This window comes from Oxyura jamaicensis, chromosome 3, assembly GCF_011077185.1.
Source record: "Oxyura jamaicensis isolate SHBP4307 breed ruddy duck chromosome 3, BPBGC_Ojam_1.0, whole genome shotgun sequence".
NCBI lineage: Eukaryota > Metazoa > Chordata > Aves > Anseriformes > Anatidae > Oxyura > Oxyura jamaicensis.
In genome coordinates this window covers 39296399-39308448 of record NC_048895.1, presented here as the reverse complement: position 1 = coordinate 39308448, position 12050 = coordinate 39296399, and the positions used below count along the sequence as shown (strand labels likewise).

Here is a 12050-nt window from a genome sequence, read left to right as displayed (position 1 = left end):
AAGGTGGGTTGTGTGCCTGAGATTACTGTTAAATACTGAACTTGGAGATGAACACAACTAAAATGACATTGCAGTAAAGAGACAGACTATGTTGCATTGACACATTTTACATAGATATATAAATTCTCAGGTTATGCAATTAGACAGTTGAAGAATTGGTATGCATCATTGAAGAGTTGGTATGCAATTCATTTCAAAAAGTGAGTTCATTAGTTAAATATGATAAAATACAATTGTAATCTTAGCTGGTAACTTGGTTTTGAATTAAGTAGAATTTTTGAGTAAAAAGTATGGCATTGAAGGGTCAGAAGATTATTTTTGTATTACAGAGATGTTGCTATTGATTGTCTTTGATAATGCCATTTATGTAGTTATTGTCAGAAGAATTGTAATGAGGTTATTTTCCTCATACCTATCATTTTCTTTTCTTTAGTGGAAGATGTTCAGGTCTCCTGTTACAGAATATTGGCCAGTTTGTATGCTCTGGGAACCAGCAAGAGTATTTATGTAGAGCGGTAAGAAGAAGAAATGTTCCCCTATATTTATTATTTGTAGTTATACTCACATTAATGAATATGCAGTCCAGAAAGCAATATAGGAGGAGGTGGTTGTTGGAAACATATCTTGAAAGAAAAAAGGTGCCTAGGTGTTAAGCAGAATCCAGAGGCATTGTATTATACTTAAAATGTTACATTATACACTTGTCAAAATATATTATTAATTCAACAACAATTGCAGATAAAATAGTCTGACTTCACTTAAGATCCAGCTGGAGAACAGTAAAAATGTGTTATTCAGATAGGCTACTGTTGTAATTATTTCTTATATATTCATAGAATCATAGAATGTCTTGAGTTGGAAGGGACCTTAAAGATCATCTAGTTCCAGCCCCCATGGGTAGTCCCATAGGAGGGATATATAATAATCAATAATTATTGTGTATGGATACCTACAAACATTGCAAGCGGAAAGCAACATAGCATGCTTTTTTTTATGTGTACGTAATGGATATATACCTGGATTTTGAAGACCTATGAAAATAAAAAAAAATGGAAGGAGGAGCAAGTGGGAAAAATATTAATGAGAATGAAGTCAGATTTAATAAAATGAAGTTAACAAACTGGATCAAGAAAGAAAATAAGTTCCTAAAATGCGTTAAACTATAGACCTGAGATGAATCTTGTGATCTGTGAGTTTGGAGGCCTTTTTTAACTTGACAGTTCACTTTGTTCCTGGAGTTCTGTCATCTGCATGACTCAACTTGCTTAGCTAAACATTTGTCACATTTCTAAAATTTGCTCTGGTCACTGGATTGGAAATCCAAACAGTTTTAAATGTCCCCTGAAGGACCTAAGTGAAGTGACAGTTTATCACATGCTTCTTCAGGCTTTTTACAATTTTGACACATTTAAAAATTTTGAGCCTCAGATAAATGCTGTCATATGTTTGAAGAGATGAGAACTGTATTTTTGTGCAAAACTTGGAGGTATTAAGCAGTATTAGCAATTTAGCATTCTTTGAGGGACTTGGCTTTATTTCCAGGCAAACGTCTGCTTATTACTATGTCTCAGAAAACGGAATTTTTTATAATTCAGATACAATAGTCATATTTAGTCTCTTGATACATCAGTATTTAGTAACTTTTTCTTAATAGAAACTATAAAATCAGTAAAGCTGAGAGGAAAAGAATGCAACAGAAGCCATTATTATGATGACTGTGTTTTCCATGCATGTTCCTCATTTGCTTCAAACTAAGTAGGCTATCTTTGACATTTTATTTCATAACCTTTCATTCATATATTATCAGAGTTTGTGGTACTTCATTTTCTACTACCTTTTCTTGTGTTGATGATCCTGATAATGTACTAGCTTATCTATTTGAGATGAGCATATATTAGAGTAAAATAAAGGCTGATTTACAACTACCTCAGAGTGTATTAATTCATCAAAGATTTGTGTATTTAATGAAGTTTATTAATTCACAGGCAACGATCAGCACTAGGAGAATGCTTGGCTGCCTTCTCAGGTGCCTTTCCAGTGGCTTTTTTGGAAACTCATTTGAACAAACATAATATCTACTCAATTTACAATACCAAGAATGCAAGAGAGAGAGCAGGTATTTTTAGAACCTCACATGATGTTTATGAAAAAGCAGATTTCTCTATTAATGTTGTTTGCCCTAGTAAATGTATTTTTGCATACAGATTATAGTGCAATAATTTTCTTTTAATCTCTTAATTACATTTCTTTCCTAAATGAATGGGCAAAGTGTGTTAAAAATGATTATTTTACATTTTTAAAGATGCCAATATTTTAATTTTGAGATACTGTTCTCAAAATATTGCTTTGGAATCATGTAGAATCATGTGGAGATATGTTTCATTGTATTAATATTTTATCAACTGCAACTATTGGAAGAAATTCTGAAATTTAATCTTTGATTTAATTGTTGAACCCTGCATAAAGGAATTATTTTAATTATAGAAATTTTTATTATTGAAGCTGGTTTGTAGCCAGTTTATTACTAAATGGTGTGAAAACATCTGATTTTTTTTGTTGTTTGTTTTGTTTGTTTGTTTACCCCTTAGAAGTGTATAAATGTAAATGCAAAAAAAAAAAAAAAAGAGAGGACAGAATAGCAATTGGAGATAATTATTTTCCATTTATGACTTAGTTTATTGATTTTTGGACTTTTTTTTTTTTTTAATAGTTCTCAATTTGCCTACTAGCGTAGAAGAGGTTTGCCCAAATATTCCTTCTTTGGTGAAACTAATGGAAGAAATTGTGGAACTGGCAGAGTCTGGCATTCGTTACACACAAATGCCACATATAATGGAAGTGATACTGCCCATGCTATGTAGCTACATGTCACACTGGTGGGAGCATGGACCAGAAAACAACCCTGATAAGGCTGAAATGTGTTGTACAGCCCTGACATCAGAGCACATGAACACTCTGTTGGGTAACATATTGAAAATCATCTATAACAACCTTGGTATTGATGAAGGAGCCTGGATGAAGAGGTTAGCAGGTAAGATGTAAAAACAAATAGATGAATAAACATGTACATATATTGAGAATATAAATCCATTAATACACTCTGAATTACTCTGCTTTTTCCCTGTTAAAGCTCGAGCAGAATATCACTCTTGTTTTGAAATAATACAAATTTGATGAACTAGAACTGCTGAGGATAAAGGAAAAGTAGTATAAGTGGTGTGTTTTAATCTCTTAACAAATAATTTAAGAAGTACTTTAAACTATTTATTTTTCCCCCAGAATATGCACATACATATTTTGTAGTATGTGTGTGAAATCACATTACTGTTGTACACAAACACAGTTTTTCATTTAGGCTTTCTTATGACTTTTCAATGCTTATTGTAGTAGTTATTTTACGATAGCAGTCTGGATTCCTAGTCTACTGAGGGCTATTAATGAAAGACATTCTGTGGATGAATTGTAATTACCTAAAATTCTTTGTAATCTAGTGGATATGTTAACAATGGTTTTGCCCTAATGGCCCTGATGAAGTTCTAATTTACATATTCATTTTTATAAGTAGATTTGTAAAAAGGTTGGGCTAACAAATTTCAAATGGCTCAGATGGCTGGTTGGTGAATGGTTGAATCAGTTTTATTTCTGTCTACACAGGCCTTCCATTGTCCTAAAGTGTGTAAGAAACACAGACAGGCTATTTGTGTAGGTTCAGAAATATCTAGAGCTTGTTTTCCAGCCCTGCTTCAGTCAAGCTGATAAACATCATGCAGAAGAGGAAACAGTGCTTCATAAAACTTGTGTGAGCACTAATTTAGCTATATATGTATCCACCCGTACATACAATTACACAGCTTCCACATTGCTCAATAAATTATGCAGGCAAATACCAGTATGTTGCCAGAATGCCTGTAAAGAGGCACCTCAACGTTTATGATCTTGCAAGCATAGTCTGTTAAGTTGTGATTTCAGCCATCATACTTACAAAGTGAATTTACTATGTGAAATCCTGACCACATTTAATTCTTGGCAAAACTTCTGCCGATTTCAATGGGGACAGGGTTTTACTCTGTAGTCTAGAAATAAGACACAAGCTGGAGGGGAAAGATAAAAAATTTTGTTTGTATTTTGTGGCCAGGTGTACATTATAATACTGATTGCCTTAAATAGTGTTTTCCCAGCCCATCATAAGCAAAGCGAAACCACAGCTCTTAAAGACACACTTCCTGCCACTGATGGATAAGCTAAAGAAAAAAGCAGCAGTGGTTGTATCGGATGAAGAACATCTAAGAGCAGAAGGCAGAGGTGACATGTCGGAGGCTGAACTGCTCATCCTAGATGAGTTCACCACTTTGGCACGGGACCTCTATGCCTTCTACCCTTTGTTGATTAGATTTGTGGACTATAACAGGTATGTGGAGAGGAACAGGTGAATAAATCTTAAAATATTCCTGTTGCTGCTATCTCTTATCCCTTGATATGTCCAGCTTTTACTCAAATTAGCTTTTACTCAACCTAACAATCTTAAAGTTGATCAAGTTGATGCTTTGCAGTTTAGGAGGAGATGGAGCCTTTTTCAGAAGAGGAGAAAAAAAACAAACAGAAAAAAAAGTAAAGGCCCAATCCAAATATACTGGATTACAACTAGTATTAATGTAAAAAGGATTTTAAGGGTTTAGAAATAGGACATCAAAAAACGACTGCTACTAGAAAGGATTAAAAACAAGCATGCTTTCATCTATGTTAAATGTTGAAAACTACTTTTGAAATCAGCATTTCTGCCCTTTTACTGAATTTTAGGGCAAAATGGCTGAAAGAGCCCAACAGTGAAGCTGAGGAATTGTTTCGCATGGTGGCTGAAGTCTTCATTTACTGGTCAAAGTCTCACGTAAGTAATTCCTTGGTAAATATATTTTAAGATAGTTTTTTTAATCAGGACAATTATTAAGTGATTGTGTTTGGGAAAACATATTTTCTGATACAGGTGAAACTGCAGATGGGAAGGCATTAACTCAACCAACTGTAGGAAACTTGCTTTTGGCAGGGGGGTTGGACTCGATGCTCTCCAGAGGTCTCTTCCAACCTCTGTGATTCTGCACTTCTGTGATTAATGACTTTCATGTTCGACACCTTTTAAATGTCTGCCTAGTCATGGGAGTTGTGTGTTTTGTAGCATAGTAACACTAAGTTAGTTGTCTCATTTAAAGAAAAAACTTTTTTCCTAAATTGCAGTCTGCGTGCTTGAGCCTCTAGGCAGTTACAATAAAAATTATTTTGAAAAGATGCTCAGCAGTACTGATGGAATGAGAGTTTTCTGAAGGAAAGTCACAGCACGACTTATAGTGACTTAATTTGTGTTGCAGTGCAGATTTTTATTTCTTTAATAAATGTTAAAGGTGTAAAATTCAGTTATTAAGCCTAGGTCTGTATCTGGCTTGCATGAATGAAAGCCAGTAAGGGAAGCTGATGTTCTAAGAACAAGGAAGTAAAAAATACATCTTAAAATAGTTCTCCAAATAAAATATTTTTCCAAGATGATACTGTTTCATATTTGATGAATTTTACCAGTTAAGGATTTCTTCTTAATTCCACTTCTACTAAATATAGAATGCTTGGTTCTCAGGTCTGATTTCTGTAGTTCATATGCAAAAACCAAGGGGTCTGGAGTAAGACCCCTTAATCAGACACCATCGCTGATGTTGCATAAATGAAAGTAAAGTATGATTCCTGCAAATACTGGAGCAAAAAGAAGGAAAAAATCAAAATTGAGAGAAACTAAACAATTTCAGATATTGGATCTTGTTATGGACTGTGTCTACTAAATTTTTTTTCTGCCATAACTTCATTTTTTTTTTTTTTTTTTTCAAGATTTGGGAACAAGATGCCCTTTTATTTGTGTAGTTGTGCCTCAGTTTGACTGTAAGATTTATTATAAACATTTACGTGTGCAGAAAATTAATTGTACACTAAAGAGATACTAGATCATCAAGTTACTTGTGTATGTATAAGATCAGTCTTTTACTTAAACTTGTATCTAAATAATACTGGGCTTTATAAAGTTAAAGATGAAACAGATGGTTTATTTGTAAAATCAATATTTTTATAGTGAAATAGAGGAGATTTTATCATGACTTCTTTTCTTGGGGTGTTTAAGGAAAGGTTGGCTGTAGTGCTTAGGAACATGATTTAGTAGGTAATATTGGTGGTTGGACTAGATGGTCTTGGGGGACTTTTCCAACCTTAATGATTCTTTAATTCTATAACCAGAGAAACATGAAACTATAGAGTAGGGAAAAAAAAAAAAATCCTGAGACATTTAATATAAATAAAGCTGAAATTCAAGGCTGTTACTGATCTTCCATTCTATTTCTTTGTTCTTGTCTTATTTTTGTGGATTTTATAAATTTCCATTTCATCTACATTTTTATGTAAGATCTGTTTGGATACATTCCTCATATACTGCAAGCACTTTTAACTAATATTTTCTATGTTTCAGAATTTCAAAAGGGAAGAGCAGAACTTTGTGGTACAAAATGAAATCAATAACATGTCCTTCCTTATCAGTGATACCAAATCTAAGATGTCCAAGGTAGTGTAAATATTTTTATATTTTTCTCTTTGCAAAGGGGAAGCTGATTGGAAGACTCCAGAGAAGCATGGCTATTTATTTATTTACTATTATATTTATTGACCATTTATAGGAAGAAAAAACACTGTTGGAAAAAAAGCAAAAGGTAGTCATTTAAGAAGCACAGTGGACTCTCAAGATATTGATGCAAAATACTGGCAATGATATAAAGGCAACTCCATTTTATAGTGATTCAGCTCTATAGGCAGTAAGAAAATTGTCAAGCCAGAGACAATACAAGTATCTATTTAATATTGGATATATATATATATATATAATTTTAATTTTTATTTATTTTCCTTTGCTTTATACTGCAGGCAGCAGTTTCTGACCAAGAGAGGAAGAAAATGAAACGGAAAGGTGACCGGTACTCTATGCAGACTTCTCTCATTGTGGCAGCACTGAAGAGATTACTTCCCATTGGCCTAAATATTTGTGCCCCTGGAGATCAAGAACTAATTGCACTGGCCAAAAACAGATTCAGCATGGTAGGTGCGCTTGTTGCACTTCTAGAAGGAAGAAATATTTTACTAATGAATTTCTTTGAATTTTTCCCATTTTGTTCTTACAGCACGACACAAATACTGTGCAGTCTGCTGATTTCTGACATGATCACTTTGATCAAGAAATGCTGAACTTTATTTCATGAGAAGCAGGGCTAAATAGAAGATATTCTGCTATCTTAGAAGTGTTGCTTGACTTCACTCTTTTACATTTCAACTTCCCAGATGGAATGTCTGACCTTGTTATTTTCCAGTCTTCAGCCTGGAAAATGAAAATTTAAGGCTAGCATTAGAAGTCGAACATTCACATTAATTCTATTTGATTTATGATCTTTCACATTTTAATGTTGCAGTGTGGGAATATATAGTTAGAATTATTATTCATAGTCAAGACTATAATTCTGTTGAATAAAGGCACAATGGGTGGCTGTGGTAAATAGCAATCTACATGTTCTCATTTTCAAGGCAAAGAAAAGTTTCAATTTAGGCATATTTATTTTCTAAATGATCAGTAAATGGATAGAGATGACATTCTTAACTAAAAACAGGTATTTCTCTCAATTTTTAATGCTAAATTATGTTTGTTATATTTTATGAAACTTACATTAGGAAATGCATATAGGAACTACTTGCTTCCTATGTTCATAATCAAATACCATAAATAATTCTTTTTGATCACTCCCGTGTGAGTACAAGAGTTTCTGTAGGGAACCAGTTCTTACTGTTTTAAAAGGATTCTCCTAGGAATAAACTCACAGTCCAATATTGTGATTGTAATTTGGAATATACTCCCTTCTCAAGCTGTGAAGCTTTGTACAAACTAGCAGGCTATTTGACCTTTTGTCAGCTGAACTCTTATGTCTTTAAATAATAAAAGTTATCTGAAAGAAGCTGATATCAAATCAGAGAAGGTTGTGCTCTCTGTTGTGTTGTAAAGTAAGAAAAAGTTATGTTCGTGATATTGGTTTTATTTGGTCAAAGTATGCGTGTGTGCTTGTATGTGTATATACTTACGTATCCATAACGTAATAATTTTAATTCAAACCTTTATTCAGTGTAATGACTTAATGTGAACAAATGTTGGATGTTGGTATCCATAACTTCTTCCTATGAGTTTGGATAAGGCTAGCTTTGGCCTTACACACAAAAAAAATATATTACCACAGAAATTTTCTTCACTTTCTCATTGTCAGTTTTATTCATCATCTGGACCAAACCCAAGCTTGACATTTATATTAACAGTATGTTTTCTTCGTTACCTTCTATGCCTAATTTATATAATTTGTAATTTGTTGACAGAAAGATACTGAGGATGAAGTACGAGACATCATACGCAGTAATCTTCATCTCCAGGGCAAGGTAATTTATGTGCAGTTTTTAAGTATTACCTTTCTTCTGTCGAATTAATTGTCACATTTCATATAATGACAAACTGCATTAGTTATTTAGGATAATTCATAATCCCCTTTTCTGTCAAGTGACTTTTTCATTTCAATGGTTAAATATAAGTTTTTTAATGTGTTTATGTATGTATTATATAAAATAGCCTGTGACCTTTTGAATCCCTGCCAATTAGCACCATTAATATGAAGCTGAGCATGGTCTATCACTGTTTAAACTCTACCTTCTGATTGTTTGAGGTAGAATTTGCAAAATGCTCAGTGTTAACTTATTTGAAGTGTGAGGGAAAGGGAACCTGCCACTTCTGTATACTCTAATGTAGAAAATCTATATTTTTTCCTTGTTTTGCAGCCCACAGAAAAGAAAGCATTTTGGAAGAAGTGTATATTTTTATTTATTTATTTTTTAATTGAATTCCAGTTAGTGCCAGATGAATAGCCTTAGGGGAGATGTCCTGAACTGGCCTAGTGTAACCGAGCTATTTTCTTTAATGCTTCAAATAATGGCAAATAAGAGGTCAGAATACTGAAGTGAAATAAAATGATGTATTGAAGGAAAAAGCAATCTGACCCATGGATATTGCTTTACCTAGCATTATCCTTTACCTACTCCCTCCACTTCCCCCCCAGAAGAGTTTTATTCACATCAGGGATAAAGCTAGTATTTGCCATAGTCATTAACTGATGACAAGGAAAAACAAAAAACAGTGAATTGGATTTAAATTAAATGGATTGCACATAGGAAAGTTTACCTCTGACTACAAAAGATTTGGTTAAATCCTAAAAAAGAGCTTGAAATAATTACCTATATATAGTGAATATTACGTTGTACTGTAAAGCAAAAGAATCCACACAAGTATTCTTCCATACTAGGAAGAATGGAGCATTTATAAAGATCTCTGGTATGTTTCATAAGTAACATATATGGGTATACTTAAGCAGTGACACACACTATGAACACATGAACCTGAAATATATTGTGATTTTGTATGTGAACTTGAGCAATGTTTACTTCATGATAAAGATAGGTATTTTTATTCTACATTTTCAGTATGTATATACTGCCATTTTGTGAGCCACCCTGTTGTAAAGTCCTTCCTGGCATTTCATGCTGCTTTGTAGGACTTGGTTTCCTATTTTAAGTGTTTCCTCTTCAGTTTCTATTTTGTTTATTTAGGGTTATATTCTACATAGTGCTATTAAGAGGTTTCTGTCTGTTACTGGTTTGTTGCCTTGGAATAGTGATACTTCTTAATAACTTTACCTGTGTTTTCTCTTGAGAAATTTCCTTTGCTTCAATTAGAAGTTTGCTGCTGTTCAGCAACATATAGTTTATAATACATAATTTTGTATTATATTAATTTAATTATATTAAATTTACATTTAATATATAAATAATATATTATATTAATTATATAATATTATAATTTAATTATATTAAATTATGTATTAATACATAATTTTGTATTTTAATACATAATGTTTATAATACATAATTTTTCATATATAATCGCATATATTATATAATACGATTTCGTATATTTATGTATATAATTCGTATTTCTAAGTTTCTTAAACTGATTAAATTACTAGTGCCTTAATAATTAAGAACTCAATAATCTTAGCTAATCCAAAGTACTCATTTTTTCCAGTTGTAAACTTATCAGGAGTGACTCTGGATTTTGTTCATTATAAAAAGATTGTCCAGAGGAAGATGACATTCTAATATGGATAGTATTTAGCTAACCAAGACAAATAGCTTTTGTAAAATGCTATTCTAGCTTCTCTAGCTATGAAAAGCTCTGATTTTGACCTGCATGTGAAAAGTAGGCACTCAGCTATGGACAGAATAGCGCATTCTTTAGATTTCAAAACTCCATTTTGTTGTTGTATTTATTATCTTTATGTGGCTTATTATCTGAGTGGTTTGTTCCCAGTGAAATATATCTTTTCTTGAATCATTTAGTACTGACATATTCTAGAGTTCAAATTAGAGCTAAATGTAAAATTTAATTATTTATAGTTATGTCTAATGTTAACTTTAGTAGTTACTTACAGTTGGTTACCCTATGATTCTCTGATGTCAATAGTATTTAGTCACCGTATCATGTGATTGTACATCAAGTACATGTCAGATAAAGTCTAAAAATCATGCTTCCTGTTAAGAAAAACAATGCCAATGTACATTGTGCATATACCACCCTTTTCAGGTAATGGAGTTATACATAAAAGCAATGTAAAACAAATGGTCTTCAATTATTATTTAATGTTACCAGTTAATAATGTAACTTAGTTGTGATGGTGTTTGTGTAAGGTGACTTTCAGAAACGGGAAAGCTATCACTTTATCAAAAATCTGATTTTCTTCCAAGCACAGCAATATTACCATAGCAATATTCTTTTTTTTTTTAAATGATGTTTTCTGTTGACCACTTTTGTTTCTCATAGACACTGTTCTGTCATTTGTGTTAGAGCTAATATGTGATTTATCTCAATTTTTTGTTTTTGGAAAACTGCAGTATTTAAGAATCATCCTTCTTATTCTTTATCTATAAATGTTTCAGCGTGTATTTCATGCATTTGTCTACCTTTGTCTACATTTGTCTTCACCCTGTTTCTGTCTTTCCTTTCCTTGCATGCCTGCATGCTGTTACTCAGTACCGAGCCTTTTATTTCAAGAAATTGATGACGAAACTTGCATTCATTTTGACATGGATGAAGCTCAAGTCACCAAAATCTTCTTCCAGCCATGCTAATTCACACCTTGAAATGTCAACTACTCATGCCCTTAGAAAACTACCTATACAAAAAAGCTGTACCTTGATAGAATGTGAGGAGTCCTCAGATCAAAAGACATCTCTGCCTGTGCATAAAAAGTCTTTTGTGGACTATCCATTCATGATGATCCAGTCAAATACTCACACAAAGACTGTGGATGTGACAGTTGTTAAGAAATGGAAAAGCCGAAAGGTGGAAGAAAAGCCTGCCAATTGTGGCTTTCTAGGTTGTAATAAGCTATTATTGAGCAATTGTGTAAGTTTATAATCATTCCTGGAACTTCAGTAAACTGTATTTTAAGATGTGTTGTGGAGGTGAATTAGCATTATTGTCTCATTCTAGGCACAAATTGAAATCTGGATCCACAAAGATGTTTTAGAAAAGTAAGTGTTGAGTTTAAGCCCTATTCCAAACCATGGATTTTAGGCTCCCAAGTGCTCTAGGAATCCAAGCCAGTGTTGCTTAAATTGCAGTCAGGAATAGATCACTGGTCACAATTCTCAGTAAAATGGGTTTCACATTGTATTTGTCTTCAGTGCTATTGGCACAAAGAATAGTGCTTGCAATGTGTGTTGCATCAGTGTTGAATAGAAGCACTGGGGAGACACAATAAACCAAAAAAAAAAAAAAGAAAAAAAGACATGGATAAGAGTAAAAGTGAGAATCACAAATCACCAAAGTGGAGAAAATTAAATGTAAAGAGAAAAATGAGAAAAATGTTTTGCTTCATACAGCTCTTTATAAT

General features: G+C 32.8%; 1 protein-coding gene across 4 annotated transcripts in view; it reads left to right on the top strand.

Moving 5' to 3' along the window:
• Positions 1 to 12050, top strand: part of RYR2 (ryanodine receptor 2) — a 400228-nt gene that overhangs the window by 324514 nt on the left and 63664 nt on the right. For all 4 annotated transcript variants that reach the window (XM_035320403.1, XM_035320402.1, XM_035320401.1 and 1 more), the window contains 8 exons: positions 434 to 515; positions 1986 to 2116; positions 2711 to 3031; positions 4168 to 4408; positions 4798 to 4885; positions 6494 to 6586; positions 6943 to 7113; positions 8428 to 8487. In XM_035320403.1, coding sequence (XP_035176294.1) covers positions 434 to 515; positions 1986 to 2116; positions 2711 to 3031; positions 4168 to 4408; positions 4798 to 4885; positions 6494 to 6586; positions 6943 to 7113; positions 8428 to 8487 — 1187 coding nt within the window. The remainder of the gene's footprint in view (positions 1 to 433; positions 516 to 1985; positions 2117 to 2710; positions 3032 to 4167; positions 4409 to 4797; positions 4886 to 6493; positions 6587 to 6942; positions 7114 to 8427; positions 8488 to 12050) is intronic.